At 41.6% G+C, this 21,510-nt stretch overlaps 1 protein-coding gene across 1 annotated transcript in view; it reads left to right on the top strand.

Annotated features, from left to right (window-relative positions):
* LOC137769601 (aromatase-like) overlaps positions 1-21,510 on the top strand; it is a 38,089-nt gene that overhangs the window by 6,780 nt on the left and 9,799 nt on the right. Inside the window, 2 exon segments of the mRNA XM_068551585.1 lie at positions 15,835-15,989; positions 18,639-18,815. Coding sequence (XP_068407686.1) covers positions 15,835-15,989; positions 18,639-18,815 — 332 coding nt within the window.

Here is a 21,510-nt window from a genome sequence, read left to right as displayed (position 1 = left end):
CATATTTGCAATAGCATCAGAGTACACACAGAACTGTCTGTAAATGACAAAAGACTTAAAAATGACCACAGTTAAAAATTTGATGAAAGTTCATAATAATGCAGTTGACAAGAAAATTAGTTATTTCTGAGATATACATTTTAAGGTAATAACTAGGATTATGACTTATAACATTATACCAGAACATATAAGATTTTTAGAAATTTCATGTAATGTCTGAAACATTTATATTAACATATTTCCATACAAATAACCCAATGAAAGTTTAGTATTAGTTGTTTTGTTTGTTTGTTTTTTTATACTGCAGGTTCTTATTAGGCATCAATTTTATACACATCAGTGCATACATGTCAATCCCAATAGCCCAATTCAGCACAACACCATCCCCACCCCACCGCAATTTTCCCCCCTTGGTGTCCATATGTCCGTTCTCTACATCTGAGTCTCAACCTCTGCCCTGCAAACTGGCTCATCTGTACCATTTTTCTAGGTTCCACATACATGCGTTAATATACGATATTTGTTTTTCTCTTTCTGACTTACTTCACTCTGTATGACAGTCTCTAGATCCATCCACGTCTCAACAAATGACTCAATTTCGTTCCTTTTAATGGCTGAGTAATATTCCATTGTATATATGTACCACATCTTCTTTATCCATTCGTCTGTTGATGGGCATTTAGGTTGCTTCCATGACCTGGCTATTGTAAATAGTGCTGCAATGAACATTCGGGTGCATGTGTCTTTTTGAATTACGGTTTTCTCTGGGTATATGCCCAGTAGTGGGATTGCTGGGTCATATGGTAATTCTATTTTCAGTTTTTTAAGGAACCTCCATATTGTTCTCCATAGTGGCTGTATCAATTTACATTCCCACCAACAGTGCAAGAGGGTTCCCTTTTCTCCACACCCTCTCCAGCATTTGTTGTTTGTAGATTTTCTGATGATGCCCATTCTAACTGGTGTGAGGTGATACCTCATTGTAGTTTTGATTTGCATTTCTCTAATAATTAGTGATGTTGAGCAGCTTTTCATGTGCTTCGTGGCCATCTGTATGTCTTCTTTGGAGAAATGTCTATTTAGGTCTTCTGCCCATTTTTGGATTGGGGTGTTTGTTTCTTTAATATTGAGCTGAATGAGCTGTTTATATATTTTGGAGATTAATCCTTTGTCTGTTGATTCGTTTGCAAATATTTTCTCCCATTCTGAGGGTTGTCTTTTCATCTTGTTTATGGTTTCCTTTGCTGTGCAAAAGCTTTGAAGTTTCATTAGGTCCCATTTGTTTATTTTTGTTTTTATTTCCATTACTCTAGGAGGTGGATCAAAAAAGATCTTGCTGTGATTTATGTCAAAGAGTGTTCTTCCTATGTTTCCCTCTAGGAGTTTTATAGTGTCCAGTCTTACATTTAGGTCTCGAATCCATTTTGAGTTTATTTTTGTGTATGGTGTTAGGAAGTATTCTAATTTCATTCTTTTACATGTAGCTGTCCAGTTTTCCCAGCACCACTTATTGAAGAGACTGTCTTTTCTCCATTGTATATCTTTGCCTCCTTTGTCATAGATTAGTTGACCATAGGTGCGTGGGTTTATCTCTGGGCTTTCTATCTTGTTCCATTGATCTATGTTTCTGTTTTTGTGCCAGTACCATATTGTCTTGATTACTGTAGCTTTGTAGTATAGTCTGAAGTCAGGGAGTCTGATTCCTCCAGCTCCGTTTTTTTCCCTCAAGACTGCTTTGGCTATTCGGGGTCTTTTGTGTCTCCATACAAATTTTAAGACGATTTGTTCTAGTTCCGTAAAAAATGCCATTGGTAATTTGATAGGGATTGCATTGAATCTGTAGATTGCTTTGGGTAGTATAGTCATTTTCACAATGTTGATTCTTCCAATCCAAGAACATGGTATATCTCTCCATCTGTTGGTATCATCTTTAATTTCTTTCATCAGTGTCTTATAGTTTTCTGCATACAGGTCTTTTGTCTCCCTAGGTAGGTTTATTCCTAGGTATTTCATTCTTTTTGTTGCAATGGTAAATGGGAGTGTTCCCTTAATTTCTCTTTCAGATTTTTCATCATTAGTGTATAGGCATGCAAGAGATTTCTGTGCATTAATTTTGTATCCTGCAACTTTACCATATTCATTAATTAGCTCTAGCAGTTTTCTGGTGGCAGTTTTAGGATTCTCTATGTATAATATCATGTCATCCGCAAACAGTGACAGTTTTACTTCTTCTTTTCCAATTTGTATTCCTTTTATTTCTTTTTCTTCTCTGATTGCCGTGGCTAAGACTTCCAGAACTATGTTGAATAATAGTGGTGAGAGTGGACATCCTTGTCTCATTCCTGATCTTAGAGGAAATGCTTTCAGTTTTTCACCATTGAGAATGATGTTTGCTGTGGGTTTGTCATATATGGCCTTTATTATGTTGAGGTAGGTGCCCTCTATGCCCACTTTCTGGAGAGTTTTTATCATAAATGGGTGTTGAATTTTGTCAAAAGCTTTTTCTGCATCTATTGAGAGGATCATATGGTTTTTATTCTTCAATTTGTTAATATGGTGTATCACATTGATTGATTTGCGTATATTGAAGAATCCTTGCATCCCTGGGATAAATCCCACTTGATCGTGGTGTATGATCCTTTTAACGTGTTGTTGGATTCTGTTTGCTAGTATTTTGTTGAGGATTTTTGCATCTATATTCATCAGTGATATCGGTCTGTAATTTTCTTTTTTTGTAGTGTCTTTGTCTGGTTTTGGTATCAGGGTGATGGTGGCCTCACAGAATGAGTTTGGGAGTGTGCCTTCCTCTGCAATTTTTTGGAAGAGTTTGAGAAGGATAGGTGTTAGCTCTTCTCTAAATGTTTGATAGAATTCACCTGTGAAGCCATCTGGTCCTGGACTTTTGTTTGTTGGAAGATTTTTAATCACAGTTTCAATTTCATTGCTTGTGATTGGTCTGTTCATATTTTCTGTTTCTTCCTGGTTCAGTCTTGGAAGGTTATACCTTTCTAAGAATTTGTCCATTTCTTCCAGGTTGTCCATTTTATTGGCATAAAGTTGCTTGTAGTAGTCTCTTAGGATGCTTTGTATTTCTGCAGTGTCTGTTGTAACTTCTCCTTTTTCATTTCTAATTTTATTGATTTGAGTCCTCTCCCTCTTTTTCTTGATGAGTCTGGCTAATGGCTTATCAATTTTGTTTATCTTCTCAAAGAACCAGCTTTTAGTTTTATTGATCTTTGCTATTGTTTTCTTTGTTTCTATTTCATTTATTTCTGCTCTGATCTTTATGATTTCTTTCCTTCTGCTAACTTTGGGTTTTGTTTGTTCTTCTTTCTGTAGTTTCTTTAGGTGTAAGGTTAGATTGTTTACTTGAGATTTTTCTTGTTTCTTTAGGTAGGCTTGTATAGCTATAAACTTCCCTCTTAGAACTGCTTTTGCTGCATCCCATAGGTTTTGGGTCGTCGTGTTTTCATTGTCATTTGTCTCTAGGTATTTTTTGATTTCTTCTTTGATTTCTTCAGTGATCTCTTGGTTATTTAGTAACGTATTGTTTAGCCTCCATGTGTTTGTCTTTTTTACGTTTTTTTCCCTGTAGTTCATTTCTAACCTCATAGCATTGTGGTCAGAAAAGATGCTTGATATGTTTCAATTTTCTTAAATTTACTGAGGCTTGATTTGTGACCCAAGATGTGATCTATCCTGGAGAATGTTCCGTGCACACTTGAGAAGAACGTGTAATCTGCTGTTTTTGGATGGAATGTCCTATCAATTAAATCTATCTGGTCTATTGTGTCATTTAAAGCTTCTGTTTCCTTATTTATTTTCATTTTGGATGATCTGCCCATTGGTGTAAGTGAGGTGTTAAAGTCCCCCACTATTATTGTGTTACTGTCAATTTCCTCTTTTATGGCTGTTAGCAGTTGCCTTATGTATTGAGGTGCTCCTATGTTGGGTGCATATATATTTATAATTCTTATATCTTCTTCTTGGATTGATCCCTTGATCATTATGTAGTGTCCTTCTTTGTCTCTTGTAACATTCTTTAAAGTCTATTTTATCTGATATGAGTATAGCTACTCCAGCTTTCTTTTGATTTCCATTTGCATGGAATATCTTTTTCCATCCCCTCACTTTCAGTCTGTATGTGTCCCTAGGTCTAAAGTGGGTCTCTTGTAGACAGCATATATATGGGTCTTGTTTTTGTATCCATTCAGCAAGCCTGTGTCCTTTGGTTGGAGCATTTAATCCATTCATGTTTAAGGTAATTATCGATATGTATGTTCCTATGACCATTTTCTTAATTGTTTTGGGTTTGTTTTTGTAGGTCCTTTTCTTCTCTTGTGTTTCCCACTTAGAGAAGTTCCTTTAGCATTTGTTGTAGAGCTGGTTTGGTGGTGCTGAATTCTCTTAGCTTTTGCTTGTCTGTAAAGCTTTTGATTTCTCCATCACATCTAAATGAGATCCTTGCTGGGTAGAGTAATCTTGGTTGTAGGTTCTTCCCTTTCATCACTTTAAGTATATCATGCCACTCCCTTCTGGCTTGCAGAGTTTCTGCTGAGAAATCAGCTGTTAACCTTATGGGAGTTCCCTTGTATGTTATTTGTCGTTTTTCCCTTGCTGCTTTCAGTAATTTTTCTTTGTCTTTAATTTTTGCCATTTTGATTACTATGTGTCTCGGCGTATTTCTCCTTGGGTTTATCCTGTATGGGACTCTCTGCGCTTCCTGGACTTGGGTGGCTATTTCCTTTCCCATGTTAGGGAAGTTTTCGACTATAAACTCTTCAAGTATTTTCTCTGGCCCTTCCTCTCTCTCTTCTCCTTCTGGGACCCCTATGTGAATGTTGTTGCGTTTAATGTTGTCCCAGAGGTGTCTTAGGCTGCCTTCATTTCTTTTCATTCTTTTTTCTTTAGTCTGTTCCGCAGCAGTGAATTCCACCATTCTGTCTTCCAGGTCACTTATCCGTTCTTCTGCCTCAGTTATTCTGCTATTGATTCCTTCTAGTGTAGTTTTCATTTCAGTTATTGTATTGGTCATCTCTGTTTGTTCTTTAATTCTTCTAGGTCTTTGTTAATCATTTCTTGCATCTTCTCAATCTTTGCCTCCATTCTTATTCCGAGGTCCTGGATCATCTTCACTATCATTATTCTGAATTCTTTTTCTGGAAGGTTGCCTATCTCCACTTCATTTAGTTGTTTTTCTGGGGTTTTTTCTTGTTCCTTCATCTGATATATAGCCCTCTGCCTTTTCATCTTGTCTATCTTTCTGTAACTGTGGGTTTTGGTCCACAGGCTGAAGGATTGTAGTTTTTCTTGCTTCTGCTGTCTGTCCTCTGGTGGTTGAGGCTATCTAAGAGGCTTGATGGGAGGCTCTGGTGGTGGGTAGAGCTGACTGTTGCTGTGGCGGACAGAGCTCCGCAACACTTTAATCCACTTTACTGTTGATGGGTGGGGCTGGGTTCCCTCCCTGTTGGTTGTTTTGCCTGAGGCAACCCAACACTGGAGCCTACCTGGGCTCTTTGATGGGGTTAATGGCAGACTCTGGGAGGGCTCACGCCAAGGAGCCCTTCCCAGAACCTCCGCTGCCAGTGTCCTTGTCCCCACGGTGAAACAGAGCCACCCCCCGCCTCTGCAGGAGACCCCCCAACACCAGCAGGTAGGTCTGGTTCAGTCTCCCCCAGGGTCACTGCTCCTTCCCCTGGGTCCCAATGCGCACATTACTTTGTGTGTGCCCTCCAAGAGCGGGGTCTCTGTTTCCCCCAGTCCTGTCAAAGTCCTGCAATCAATTCCCACTAGGCTTCAAAGTCTGATTCTCTAGGAATTCCTCCTCCCGTTGCCGGACCCCCAGGTTGGGAAGCCTGACGTGGGGCTCAGAAGCTTCACTCCAGTGGGTGGACTTCTGTGGTATAAGTGTTCGCCAGTCTGTGAGTCACCCACCCAGCAGTTATGGGATTTGATTTTACTCTGATTGCGCCCCTCCTACCGTCTCACTGTGGCTTCTCCTCTGTCCTTGGACGTGGGGTATCCTCCTTGGTGAGTTCCAGTGTCTTCCTGTCGATGATTGTCCAGCAGCCAGTTGTGATTCTGGTGCTCTCGCAAGAGGGAGTGAGAGCACGTCCTTCTACTCCGCCATCTTGGTTAATCCTCGGTATTAACTTTTTACTTTCCTAAGTTGTTAGTCTTATCTCTACCATAAGCATAAAACAAACAAACAAACAAAAAAAACAATAACAGAAGCAAAAGCCTGAGACAGAAAAATCTGACTATATCAATTTGTTGTCGTGTTTCTAATGCCAGGCTACCAAGAAACTCTAGGAGGGTAGACAGTGAAGAAGGCACCATTCATACACTGCTATCCCATTGGTGACTCTGTGCCAGTGTCCTTGCTGAGTGATTTTACATAAATCAGAAATAATATTGCCGGTTAAAAGAAACGGTGTTCCCCCAATTCCCCCTGCTCTGTTATATTTTCTGGATAACTAGCAGATTGAATTCACTCCAGGGTTAACAAAATGTGCATCCACTGTGAAAAACTAGGCTTCTGAAATATTAGTTTTCTTACTGATTGGTCATAGAAAACGGAGAGTTTAAAAGAGAGCACACTTCACTAGATGTTCTGAACATTCAGCTCTCTTTCTTAGACTGTCAGCAAAGCTAGCTTCAAACTGTCTCATTCATGATTTTTTTATATTTATAACCCTTGATAGGATTTACATACAAACTAAGACTGACCAGGAGATTTTACTGATTTATTAGAATCATTTGTTCAGATACACACTATTGCCCAAAAGTAAGTAAAGCATTTCTGGAAACTACATTGATTGTTTTCAGGCCAAGATAATGAACATCATTTCATAAAACACCATGATGAACTCAAAGCCTAATTCCTTGAACCAAATACATGAAAGAAGGGAACAGGGGAGAAAAATGTTATTCTTCCAAATATTTCTTACTATCCTAAAATGTTATATTCAACCAAACTAATATCTCGGGTTTTGCCTGTTTGCTTTTTTTTTTCATTTCACTCAGTTTGGTGTTGTAAAAGTTTGACGAGTAGCTAAGGCAGACCGTGTTACACATCTAACCATAAATAGCTTCAGGTGGAAATGTCATTTCATTGGGTTCACAGTGAAACACCCCAGTGCAGTGGTTCTCAGACAGTGGCCCCCCAACCAGCAGCATCCACATATCTGGGAACTTGTGAGAAATGCCCATCCTTGGGTCCCACCCTGACCCACTAAATAAGAAAATCTGGGGGCGGGGCCCAGCGATCTGTTTCCACGAGCCCTCCAGGTGATTCTGAGGCACACTCCAGTTTCAGATCCACTGCTCTAGTGGCGAGGCCAGAGTTACTCTTGGATTTTACTTCTCTTGGTCTATGGAGCTCTGCCTAGCCAAATTTAAGTGAATTTGATATGCTCTCATTTTCAAAATCAACACTTTACTCACTTGTACAACTGACTAGAGCCTCAAAAATGTCCTGGAACAGATGGCGATTGGGCTTGGAGGACTGGGACACTGCCTTCTGCTCTTGGATCCCCCAGCACAGCAAGTTGCCTTCCAGCCCTCCTCAAGTCAGTGTCTGCCTTCCCTGTCACCCCTTTCCCTCAGATACAGGCAAAGGGACCTGCAGGATATTCATCCAAAAGGATGACGCCTGCAGCTCAGGATCTAGAGCAGTGCTTCTCACCCGGGCTGCACATGAAAGTCACCCAGGGAGCTGTTCAAAACCCCACTGCCCAGGCCACAACCCAACTGTTACAGTCTCTTGATGGGGTGGACCCAGGCATCGGTAGTGTTTAGAGCCCCAGGTGATTCCAATGTGCTGCAGAGCTTGAGGGAGGAGAGAAGGTAAGAAGCTTCTGGGGCAGGGGGCCTTTCCCTGGGGTTGGGGAAACACCTAAGCATGTTGGAGGGGTTCTGTCTAATTTTCTTACCCCTAAGTGTAGCTCAGGTGGTGGGAGTGCAAGACTAGACCTGGAGGAAAGAATGAAGCACGTGAGAAAGGACCAGAGGACCAGGATAGAAATTGCTCTTAGACATTAGATACTTAGATCACCAGACAAATTCCCAGGAACCCCAAAGGCAATTCCTGAAATAGGATCCTCGTTACAGCACAGGTGGCATCTGATCACTCTGCTATCTTAGTTAGGAAGGTGACCTTAGCCACCCTGACAGGGTCAGGTGCTGATTCACGCTGAGGACCTAGACAACATCCCACTCTGCCCTTCCCCCAGCTCTCCCAGTTCTTTCCCTGTTCTGTCCTCATAGGCTTTTCTCTGGTTGGAGTCTCTGTGTTCTCTATAATTGCCTCTGAGCTGCTCAATTTTGTTGTTAAGGGCTGAGCTCCCCGCGGGAATAGGACATGTTTGTCCCCATCTCCTTCCCTTGTCTGCTCTTCAGGTCCTTCCAGAACTACCCGTACCTCTTGAAAAGACCCCATTGGACCTCAGAAAGCTTTTTCTTTTTCTTTGAATAGTTTGCCAGATTTTTTCTCTTTCGAAAAGTTTGACATCTGTAGTCATTACAACTGTGCTGAGATTATGCCCCAACTTTCAAGTCAGCTGAGTTCTGAAGTCGGGGGTGCTGCAGAACTTCGGGGGGGGGACGTCAGGCACGAGTGTTGCCAGGATTCTGCCTGAGCAACTGGGGGCTCTGGAGGGAGCTCCATCTGATCATCTTAAAGTGCGTAAAGTGTGCACGATTCCCAGGCAGGGATGCTCTAAATTACTGAGGGTCTACAGACGTTACGCATGACACTGTATGTTGTGTGTATGTATTAGTGTTTGTAATAGTATCAAAAAGGAGAATGTGGGTAGCATCCATAAAGGGGAATTAGCAATTAACATGCTAATTGGGGTCATATTTGCACATCTGTTAGCCATTTAAATACTAATTATTGTTATAGTATTTGTATACCTGTATTAATTGTGTATAAATTTATAGGGAATTCATTCATTTATTTTGTAAGCATCCACTATTGAGAATTATACTAAGCACTGGATGATCCTAAACTACCATAGAAATTATTGGCTCTCCATTCATTCATTAAATAAATATTTATTGAGAACTTTATTATGTACGACAGGTATCATGAACAAATCACTCCCTAATCCCTACCCTTGTAGAGGAATATATTGTTACAGTATTAATATACCAACAATAAAAGGCTAAAACATAGTATTATCAGTAGGGTGAACAACTGTCTTGGTTTACTTGGAACCAGAGGATTTCCCACGCTGTGGGATTTTTAAGCTGGGCAAACCAGGATGGTTGTCCACACCATTATCAGGTAGATATGGGCTATATAGAAGATGAGGTGGGTGGAGCAACTTTGCGATGGGGAGAAATCAGGATTCCATTTCAGATATTTTGACTTGACTTGCCTAGTACCGCTGAACAGGATATTAAGATATCTAGGATACACAGGATATCTTTTTCTCTTGCAGTGACCTCAGTATCAAACCATTCAGACCTTCCACTGTAGTCAGAAACTAGCAAAGGAGGCTGAGAAGGACAGCCACACAGAGAAGGGAAAACCAGGAGAGCGTGGTGGTCTGAAAGCCAAGCGAGAATGCATGTCAGAGAGGATGGAATTGTCAACTCTCCAGATAGTGCCACATGACTGGACAGAGATGTGAGCACTGCATTTAGCACCAGGGAGGTAGGTCATGGGTGACCTTGACAAGGGCAGTTTCAGTGGAGTGCTGGGGGCAAAAGTCTGACCACTGTAGAGAATGGGGAGAGAAGAATTGGAGGCAGCAGGTATAGACACTCTTTCCAGGAGTTTGCCATAAAGGAGGCAGAGAAATGGAACAGAGCTGAAAGGGATGTTTGGTTCAAGGAGTTTTTATTTGTTAAGATATAAGATATTACGACATATGTGTTTTGATGGAAATGATGAGTTACAGAGGAAAGTGTTGATGCAGCAGACAGGAGGAGTGTGCCAGGTGAGATGACAAGGGGGTCCAGGTAACAAGTGGACGTGGCCTTGAAAAGGGACCTGGAAGTTCATCCACAGTAACAGGAGGGAAGGTTGAATATATGGGCACTGATCCTGGTGGTTGGACTTGCAGAGGTTCCAGTTGCTTCTGTTTTCTCAGTAAAATAGGAAATAAAGTCTGTAGCTGAAATTAAAGGTGAGGAACTACAACACTGGGGGACAGAGGAGACAGGATATAACAGTCATCCAGGAAAGCAAGAGAGTGACTGGACTTGGGAAATGTAGTAGAACTGCCAGCTGCACTAAGGGTCCACTTGAAATTTAACTGAGACCTGCCAGTGTGAGTGTGTGTGTGTGTGTGTGTGTGTGTCCGTGTGCATGTATGGTTTTTTCCCCGGCCCCATTCAGCTGCCAGGTGCAAGCACAGAGTAAGCTAAACTGAGAGCTGGATTCAGCCAGGGCTGAGGTTTTACCAGGCAACTAGGATAAAGTAAGCAGAGGGTCAAGGGACATGAGGATGCATGAAAAGGAGAGACTCTAAAGATCGACAAGAAAATACTTTTCCAACTTTCTAGTAAGAAAAGTTCAAATGAACAGGAAAGTTAGAAGAGCAGTCCTCCGCCTTTTTTCCCCATGGCCTTGACCTTCTGAAGAGACTACATCAGTTGTGTTACAGGATGTCCCACATTCCAAATTTCTCTCATTGTCTCATTATGGTGTCATTGAACATATTCTTCTACTCCTGGTATTGCTTATAAACTGAACACTAGGTCTATAGGCTCTATTCGATTCAGGTTAATTGTTGTGTAATAATACGTTCCTGGTAGTCCTAGGCACTTCACATTGCATCACATCAAGAGACCAGAGAAGGTGGTCCCATATTAGTGATACTAAATTTGATCAGCTTAGGGTGGTTACAGTCAGATCTCTTTGTTACAAAGATTCTTCTTCTCTTGCAGTGACCTCAGTATCAAACCTGGGTAAGGATATTAGAGGGCAAAGGACAGGGAAAACGTGGTAGAATTGATGGAGTGTAAGTCACAGGCACAGAACAGGTCTACACAAGGCACGTGTTTTTAAATGTTTGGTACCAAATATTCCATTGAGTGCCTCCCCCCTATTTCTAGTACTCATCAATCTTGAACCTGACCACAGGTGTGTGAGTTCTTTAAACTCAGAACAGGAGGGTGGCTTTTTCTTTACCACCTAAGGACCTACTTCCTGGCTACTTTTCATTTTGAAGAGACGTTAGGTTTGCCATCTTTGGGGATGTCTTTTGACTTCAGTCACGTTTCAAGAAGAATAGTGACCCCAGGGATCAGGCATCTTACACTGCCCACTGTCCCTTCTGAGCTTGGGGACTCACTCTGTCTCTCCTCAGTGGTGAGAACTCCTCACTCTCCCAGCCAGTCAGTCAGTCAGTCAGTCAATGTAACATCTCCCTCACCTGGTGTTACAGGCCAGCCCACACTGTGGGAAGGAGACCTCTAGTGTTCTCCTGAATATCAGGGGAGCCCTGGGCTGACATCCCTAGTTCATCACCAACCTTCCCTTCTTCACTTTCCTGATTTACTCCAGTTAGATAAAGCCAGCCTACTTTTGATAAGTGACCTTATTTTAAACTGCTCGTCCTTGGTGACAGTTTGCTTGCTATGTGTATCACTTCTGTCTTGCCTACTTCATTCTTTGCCAAGTCAGAGCCTCTGTCTCAGGATAACTGAGATGTTGGCGCCCCCTAAAGGACAATTGATTTAACGTTCGCTCTTTATTAACTAACATTTAATTGGGTTGAAGTTTTTAATTGACCAGTAATTCCTCAAAACATATGGACAGACCAATGTGTTTCACGATATACGGAAAAGCTCTGAAGGTCAGACCAGAAAAATAGTATTCTGCTTGTTGTCTAAACACTTAAAATTTGCAGATATGAGTTTGTGAATAAAGAGTATACAAATTACTTTCTGCTTTGATTATAGAGTAAGGGAAGATAAGAATAGCTAAAGTTCTGAAATCTATTAATTAATAAGAATTTTAGTCCTTACTATAGCATGATGTTTCTACACAGGACAAAAATTTATCTGTGTGTCAGTCAAATTAATTCCCTGGAATGTACATAAGAAGTATCTGGATTTTTGTTTTTGTTTTTACAGTTGCTAGCAAGAGAAAAACTTGTCCAAAACTCAGGATAATTTGATGAATATCATCTTGCATCAATGCAAGAATATATTTGACTTAGTAGAGAGCATTTTGATTAAAAATAGAGTTTTCTTCCTGAAACAGATATCAAGTAAATAATTCATTCGGGTACTAATCGTGTTTTCACTTCTCTCCATTGCCATTATTTCAGGGGCTTCCTTTTAAAGCTCTTGGAATACATCACAAATGTAATGGATTAAATACTTAGCCTACAGCCTAATCTACTCAGCCAGAGATGAGCTCTTTGGCCCACTGTCTTCTATGGGAATATGTCCTCACAGGCGTTTACTGGACAACCTCACTGAGATGAAGTCATCATTTTAGGAGCCAAATGTCAACTCAGAGAGAGAGGAACTAATGAGAAGATGGCCATCCTAGCCCAGTGTAAGAAAAGTTACATAGGCTATAGTAGCCACTCCCCATCTTTGAGGGTTATGTGTTCAGAGAACACCCATAGTAGGAAAATTTGCAGTTGAGAAACAAAATTTCAGTGGAGAAGTGGGGACAAAATAGCAAAGCTGCAGTTAACACCTGTTTACTCGTGTTGAACTTAAAAACTTCAACAATATTAAGTTCACCAAAATAAGAAAAGATAACATCTAAAATAAAGCTAACACCAGAAACGTTATGCATCTTGAATTTGCACAATTGAGCACTGTGCAATTCTTTCCATCTTCTATCCCCTGCACACCAGATTCTCCCTCATCTGCAGTATCAAAAAGATGTTCATAAACATATTTTACTTTCCTGCAATAATGTGCGTATTTTCTTTTTATTCCTCTGCCCAAATGTTTGGTTCCTTTCTGATGTTATGATCTGTGTCTCTGAACTCCACTCTGGCCTTGGAGACATGGGATAATGGGTAATCCTCATGTGGGAAAGCTCTGGAAGATCTATTTTAACTTCCCTAGCAGACCTGAGCAGGTTACCTCTCGAGCCCCGAAGTTAATGGTTCTATCACTTTAGCTCTGCCTATGGCAGCTCCTCACCAGGGCACACAGGATGGGCAACTTTTATATACGTTCTGGCTCCTGCCCTGTAAACACGGCCAAAACACAGACTAATGCATTGGCTTTCTTCATGTATCCCGTAGCTGCACTGCAGAAAACCTCTACTCCTTCTCTGCTCTCCACTCTGCCCCTTTTTAATTCCCAAACTCCGCTTCCTTTTTCTGATTATCTCCAAGAAAAATGGCTATCAATTTAAAGCTACTCAAGTGGAAATTTTTTGAAGTTGCAGAACTGCCATGCTTACATGTTACTAAGGGGAATTTGCACTTGGCCGTGTGGTCCATGTATAAACACTGTGACATAAACCCTGTAATCTGAAGAGCCTGTTGTCCTGCCCCACAGAGGAGTCTGGATAATGTGCTTGGAACAGCTTTGCTAGCACAGGGAGGTGGAGGGTGATACATGAGACCTTGTCTGTGCCTGAGCACAAACCCTGTGGTCCTACTGTCTACTCAGCAGCAGAGTCAGTCGAGGGCCCCACGCCTCAGAGGTGGCATTACCAGGGTCATAGGTAAAAAGGCTGAACTTGGAGGGAGGTGGCTGAGACATGACTTCTCTCTCCTCCCTCCCTCACCATATCTAGGTGCCCCTGTGGGTAAGGATTTTGGGGTGGCTGTCTGCACCTCCTTCTGCCCTGGTCTGTCTGCCGTGTATCCTCACTGAACTGACTTTCCTCTGTACCTTTAGATAATCTCATTTGATTTCTCCAAGGGGTGTTTGGTGTTCAGTCTTCGCCTATAATACAAACACTGGCACTTATGAAAACAATGGACATACAAACACCACATGTCCTGCTTATATCTTCCTATGCTCTGATAAACTCCATCCCATCTGTGTTCATACCCCCTCCATCTCACTCACCATAAGGAGGGTCAACCACATAGCTTATTAACGAGGACATTTTGGACTTCCAGCTTCCTGGGCCGTGCTCATCATGGTCACAGACACCACTTAGCCCTCACCCAGGTAGCCTGCTTCTGTCTAGGCCCTGCATGAACCTTTTCCAACCTCAGCCCCTTTGCACAGGAAATGCAGTCACCTGCAGAATTTAATTTTTCTCTTGGTAGATGAAAATTAGTTTATACCACCCACACCTGATTCTTAACTTCATGAGTTCCCAACAGACATTCTTTTCTTCTAAAGTCCCTCTTTTACTGAGCAGTGAATGAGGAGTCCCTCTCCTCCCCAAATCGTCATAAACATGGGTTCATCTCAGCTGTTTCCTCTCAAGCCTTCCCTGTGCTGCTTGCATCCACCATCTAATAAACCCACCCCACCTTTTATCTTGAGGAGAATAACTATCCATTTATCCTTTATCCTCTCAATCATCAAATTATTTAAATGATCCATTTATCCTTCCAATGCCATAGCCTAATTTATAAGCAATCTTAATAAAGCATCTTCTCGGGACTTCCTTGGTGGTGCAGTGGTTAAGACTCCATGCCCCCAATGCAGGGGGCCTGGCTTCGATCCCTGGTCAGGGAAGTAGATCCCACGTGCATGCCACAACTAAGGAGCCCACATGCCGCACTAAGGAGACCGCCTGCCACAACTAATACCTGGTGCAGCCAACCAAACAAATAAATAAATAAATAAATAAATAAAACATCTTCTCAACAAAGTGAGTCTCTGCAGAAGAATTCTGTACCACTGTCCTAAGAAGACAATATTCTCCTCACACACGGAGGTCCCATGACGTCTTCATTTAGGATTTTACAACATGTTATAATGCTCATTGCCTTATCGTGCCCCAATTAGACTGGGATTCGGGGCAGGAAGCAAGTCCTAGAGGAGGAGATGGGTGGGGAGGGGCTGCCTGCTCCTTCCTAGTTGCTCTGAAGGCCCAGCTCAGGCCTTAACAGCCGGGCCTGGGGGTGGGAATAGAGGGCAGAGCAGTGGAAGAGGAACCAGGAAGTTCAAGGAAGCCTGGGTTCCTGGCAAGGTCCCAGGGTTGCCACAGCAAGGGCTATCTAATGGCTCAGCGTGTCCTATGTCCTGGGAGAACTCTGTGACCCTGGAGACCGTGATGAATCATGATGGATGCAGAGCCCCAAGACAGCTGCTGTCACCACCACAGACAGCCTTCCAGGCCAGCCCAGCCAGTCAAGTCCAGGGCCAGAGGTGCCCAGGAGATGTCCTTCTGTCCTAGAATGATACCCCCCTGGAGGGACCAGGCCTGATTAGAGCCTCTGGGGGATGGGTGGTACAAGGCAGAACTGTTGCTTCCAAACTAAAGAGGTAAGACTTCAGTTATTCCAGCAACTTTTGATTATGAGGCTCCCTTCTACATGGGGAGCACTGTCTGGAGTGGGGCTGCTTGGGGGCTGGAGGCTCTCAGGAATATGGTGTTGTGGAGGGTTCAGTTTCTTACAGCCTTGCAGCTCTGACAACGTTAGAGGGTCGTATTTTAGTGACTTGGAGTTAGGTACGGGGAAATAACGAATAACTCTGTGTGTGTGTGTTCGATCTTTAGGGATGCTCAAACAGAGAGCTAGCAGGTAGAAATGTTTCAACTGGAGAAGGAGGTTCTTGTGCTAACACAAGTGCTTATTTAATCTGAATACTAGAAATTATGCATTGCATTTAGATCAACAGGCATTTGGTATGAGAGCCACCTGGTAAGCAAACTCATCACACTGAGTTCTCCTGACCCTCAACAAGTAACCCCAAGGTTTGCTTTCTCTGCAGGTCCTCAAGTGTGTTCCACGTAATGTAGCACAATCACTACACATCCCGATTCGGCAGCAAACTTGGGTTGCAGTGCATTGGCATGCATGAGAAAGGCATCATATTTAACAATAATCCAGTCCTCTGGAAAGCTGTTAGAACTTACTTTATGAAAGGTATTCAGATGTCTGGCTACATTCTGCTCTTTTGTCTATGAATATGCCTTCTTGAAATCATTTTTAACTTCTGCTGCTTCACAGTTTTGAAATAGTAAGAGCTAACATTCATTATACATGTACTATGTAGTAGGCAGTGTTTTAAGCACTTGTTACTTTAATCCCACAGCAACCCCATGTGGTAAATACTCTTTATCACTTATATTTTACAAATGAGATAACTGAGCATAAAGAGGTTAAGTACCTTGCCCAAGTTTCCACCATTAGTAAATGGTAGCATAGGATACAACCCCAGATCCTACATATTTAACCACCACAAACTCTGTTTTTCTTGTTAACACACAAACAATTTCACGAATGTGAAGGGGAATTGGCACCCTATATACTTAAGGTCACTTCAGTTAAGAATTTAGTGTATCAGCCATATAGTTGATTTAACAATGCCAACATGTTTGCTGAATCACTGACTGACATCCCAGATGTTTTAACAGAAAGAAATTTGCAAATTAGAGAATTTTAGAACTGAGAAGGGCTGTATCTTGTCTAGCCTCTGAGTTTTATACTTAAGTAAATACATTTTTAGAGCGCTTCTGATTTCCCCCCAGGCAACACAGCGAGGAATCAATGAGCAGAGACCAGATCCCGAACCTCCCTATCTAGTGATTTCCCTCTTTACTATATGCCGATGGAATGGAAGCCTTTGGGAAATAAACATGACCAACCTTTGACATTAACATCAGAGAAGATGGTCATGTACTAGAAACCTTATCATTGATGGACTCTGGTGCTAGATGGGTTGTAGGTCTGACCAGGGACCATGGATATTCTTCCCTCCAGCCAGCCTCTGTAGTGAACCTAGATGCCTCCTGTGTGGCTGCCGAGACAGGGAAAAACTATGCCTGTCCCAGTCTAGTGGTGATCCCCCTCCACAGAGCTGCCCATCACCAAGACTCAGCACAACTTTAGCACAGATTCCACTACCTTAGTTTCCTATTGCTGCTTAACAAATTGACACAGACTTAGTGGTTTCAAACCACACGTTCATTACCTTACAATTTGATGGGTCAAAAGTCTGACATAGGCCTCACAGGGCTAAAATCAAGGCACTGATAAGGCTGTGTTTCTTTCTGGAGGCTCTAGGGAGAAAGTGTTTCCTTGACTTTTCCAGCTTCTAGAGGCTGCCCACATTCCTCGGCCTGTGACCCTTTCAGTGATATTACATTCTGTTTATATGTTTGAAATGTGGCTTCAAGCTCTTGAACATAGAGGCAAATCATACATCAGCCTGGGAGTGATAAAGCCGACCCTTCCATGCAAAGTACTGAGTCATTAAGGAATCATTTGTCCTACTTGTGGATGTGACAGTCACCCAGGAAACAGCATCCTGGCCTTTCATATCTCCAAGTCCCTCCTAAAGTAAGAAAGTATGCTGCCAACCCAAACTTCTTTTTTATATATGGGTGGAAATGCTTAGACTCTAGGACCACTCACCAGGTCTCCTTTCTTATTTGCAAAGTGTGCCTTCAGGGGCTTCTGCAGCACAGCTGATTTGTTTTGTCTAAGGACTCTGCCTTTAACAGCAAGTCTGAATAAAAAAGACATAAAAGGGACTTCCCTGGCGGTCCAGTGGTTAAGACTCCACGCTTTCAGTGAAGGGGGCGTGGGTTTGATCCTTGGTCAGGGAACTAGGGTCCTGCATGCCACAAGGGGTGGCCAAAAAAAAAAAAAAAGTGATTACTACTAAAGAAATCTTAAAGAAACTTAGAACAAGGAGAGAAAGAATTTTTAAGAGTTAAACTCTCAGGTTAGACCACCTACCTTCAGGACCACTAGCTGCTCAGAGGGTTAGGAGCCAAGCAAAGGGAGAAATCAGAGGCAGTTCAGTCTACCTGGTTTCATTCATTTCATTCACTCATTCATTCATTCCTCAATTTGACAAATATAAATCAAGGGCCACCATGTACTATGGACTTGAAGTACAATGTTAATAGGTTGTCACTGCCCTAAAACAGTTCCCAGTCCTGTGAGGAAGACTGCTCAAACAACAAAGATTTGTTTTGCTGTTATGACACTGACTAAGTACAATAAATCTGGATTTGTTTGAAAAGAAACCGAAATTAAAAGAAGGGTACATTTGGTAATTTAGAAGACTAGCATTTTACACATATGAACTACAATTAAACAGGAAGCACCTTAGATCTAAAAGGTAAGATCCAATTTGAATAGTTCTGCAGCAATATTCTGCCACCCACTGAAACATAATACATCACCCTGGCCAAATTCAAACCTTCTTTAGAGGAAAATGTATATAATAAATATGGAAAATCATTGATTTGTGATCTATGACCACAAGTAATGTTTCATTTGCTGTCTCACAAATATGTCATCATATGAAAAAAAGTTTAATTTTGAATAGTTTGTTTTAAAAATATTTATTTATTTATTCATTCATTCATTTTTAACCATAAATGTGATAACCTGCTATGGAGAAAATTAAGAGAATACAGAAAAAGTATAAAGAAGAATATGAAAATCTCCACCCATAATAAAAATGTGGACAATTAAGCTTCAAACACAAAACGCCAAAATTGCCTGATAGTTTGTGTGCCCTGGAGTTGGAGGTGGCTCACTCTGACGTGTACCCTTCAGCTTTGTCTGGCCCCAGCCTGGTGCGCATGGTGACCGTCTGTGCTGATTCCATCACCAAGCATCTGGACAGGCTGGAGGAGGTCCGCAACGAGTTGGGCTATGTGGACGTGTTGACCCTCATGCGGCGCATCATGCTGGACACCTCTAACAAGCTCTTCCTGGGGATCCCCTTGGACAGTACTGAAATTTTCATTCTTGTGACTTGACATTCAGCCCTTTATTAAACAGGGCATGAGAAGGATAACAGACTCAAGTAAAGATATGCTCTTTTGTACACTGCTCTTCTTTAAACTTTTCTAAGTATTCCTAAAAATTGTTCCTGGTATGTCTGCCTTGTTCACTTATACGATCATAAATATCCATAGCAGGCGCCATCTTCTATTTCTTTTGTATCTCTCCTCATTGCACTAGGAAGTAAGATTCTACCCACAGCTGAAACTTAACAGATGTGATCATTTGATTTATTCATAAATATATCCTACCACCAAACCTATGTATTTAACCATTTCCAACCATTCTTTTTGCCACAATGTATAAATATGTACATATATACGTATATATATACACACATACACACATATACATACTATATATATATATGAATACACATACACACCTCTCTCACAAAGCCAATAAATATGAAAACTTTGACTCTATCTATATGATGATAAGGGTACTGCTGCTGCTGGAAATGATGATAACTAACATTAATTTAGTGTCTACTATGTGCCAAGCAGTATAAAAAGTTGCTTCACATAAACTTTGTCACTTAGCATTTATAACAATCCTGGCAAGATGTCTCACTCAAGAAACTGCTTTCCTCACTATATTACAGAAACAAATATTAAACACATACATGCAACTCTACCGCCAACAAAAGAACAAACATTAATCATGTGGATTCATTCCATTCTGCTGCTGTCAGCTTAATGTAATTTCTCCTGACTTGATTTCAAGCAGTGTTCATTGATTCATACATTCATTCAACTAGTATTTATTTTTTAATTTTACTGAAGTGTGGTTGATTTACAATGTTGTGTTAATTTCTGCTGTACAGCAAAGTGATTCAGTCATACATATATATATTCTTTTTCATATTCTTTTCCATTATAGTTTATCACAGGATATTGAATATAGTTCGCTGTGCTATACAGTAGAACCTTGTTGTTTATACATCCTATAAATAATTATCTGCATCTGCTAATCCCAAACTCCCAATCCTTCTCTCCCCCACTGCCATCCCCCTTGACAACCACAAGTCTGTTCTCTATGTCTGTGAGTCTGTTTTTGTTTGATATGTTCAATTGTGTCATATTATAGATTCCACATATAAGTGATATCATATGGTATTTGCCTTTCTCTTTCTGACTTACTTAGTTTAATATGATAATCTCTAGGTCCATCCATGTTGCTGCAAATGGCATTAGTTCATTATTTTTAATGGGTGAGTAATATTCTATTGTGTATATATACCACATCTTCTTTATTCCTATGTCGATGGACATTTAGGTTGTTTCTACGTCTTAGCTATTGTGAATAGTGCTGCTATGAACATAGGGGTGGATGTATCTTTTTGAATTACATTGATAGTTTTGTTTGGGTATATGCCCAGGAGTGGGACTGCTGGATCATATGGCCACTCTTTTTTTAGTTTTGTGAGGAATCTCCATACTGTTTTTCATAGTGCCTCCACCAATTTACATTTCCACCAACAGTGTAAGAGGGTTCCCTTTTCTCCACACCCTCTCCAGCATTTATTACTTGTAGATTTTTTTTTTTTTTGGGCCACGCCGCACAGCATGCAGGATCTTATTTCCCCAATCAGAGATCGAACCCATGCCCCCTACAGTGGAAGAACAGAGTCCTAACCACTGGACCACCAGGGAAGTCCCTGTAGACTTTTTAATGATGTCCATTCTGACTGATGTGAGGTGGTACCTCACTGTTGCTTTGATTTGCATTTCTCTAATAATTAGCAATGATGAGCATCTTTTCATGTGCCTATTGGCCATCTGTATGTCTTCTTTGGAGAAATGTCTATTTAGGTCTTCTGCCCACTTTTTGATTGGGTTGTTTTCGACTAATGCTTAACTGATTGCCTATTTCATGCCAGGCTAAGGTTCTGGGGACAGAGCAGTGGACAAGACAAAGTCCTTGCCTTCAAAGAGTTTACATCCCAGTAGAGATATGTATGGTAAACAAGTAACTATCTAGTAATATTTTAGGCAATAATAAGTGCCTTGAAGAAAAAACAAAGCAGGGCAAAAGTCTAAAGAGTGAAGGGGGAAGTCAGAGGGAGGCCGAAGCTCTTGTGGAGAGAAAGGGTGGTCAGGAAGGCCTCTGTGGAGAGGACATCTGAAAATAGCCCCAAATGAAGTGTGACCATGAGCCATGTGCAGATCTGAGGGAAGAACATCACAGGCATAAGAACAAGGCACGATCTTCACACTTGCACAAACCAGCTGAGCTATCACACCTGCTCCCTGATTGACCACATTTGGACAAGCAGACAAGCAATAAGCCCTCCCTTTCTCTGCTTCACTCTCCCCGCCTCATCTCCCCGGCTCTTTAATGATCCCTTACCAGAGTCATAGGAACCCCAGCTGATTGACATTAGGATGGGAGCCCCATTCACTCTGAGGACATTAGTCACAGCCTCTTGCCTCATCCCCTTTCACACAGGGGCTCTGAAAGTCCTGTTTGCCTGTTCCACGCACATCTCTCCTAAGGTATGACAGGTACCTATTTTAGAAGTCCCTGCTCCTTGGTTCCCCACTGGCCTTGATTCTTAGGAGGGATCAAGCAAAGGGAATTGTACAGCTCTCTGTTAACTTATGGATGCAGACTGCAGTCTAAGAACCTGCATAACCCA

This window comes from Eschrichtius robustus, chromosome 1 (genome assembly GCF_028021215.1).
Source record: "Eschrichtius robustus isolate mEscRob2 chromosome 1, mEscRob2.pri, whole genome shotgun sequence".
Taxonomy (NCBI): domain Eukaryota; kingdom Metazoa; phylum Chordata; class Mammalia; order Artiodactyla; family Eschrichtiidae; genus Eschrichtius; species Eschrichtius robustus.
The sequence above is the reverse complement of the archived record's forward strand: the minus strand, read 5'-3'. Positions and strand labels throughout refer to the sequence as shown.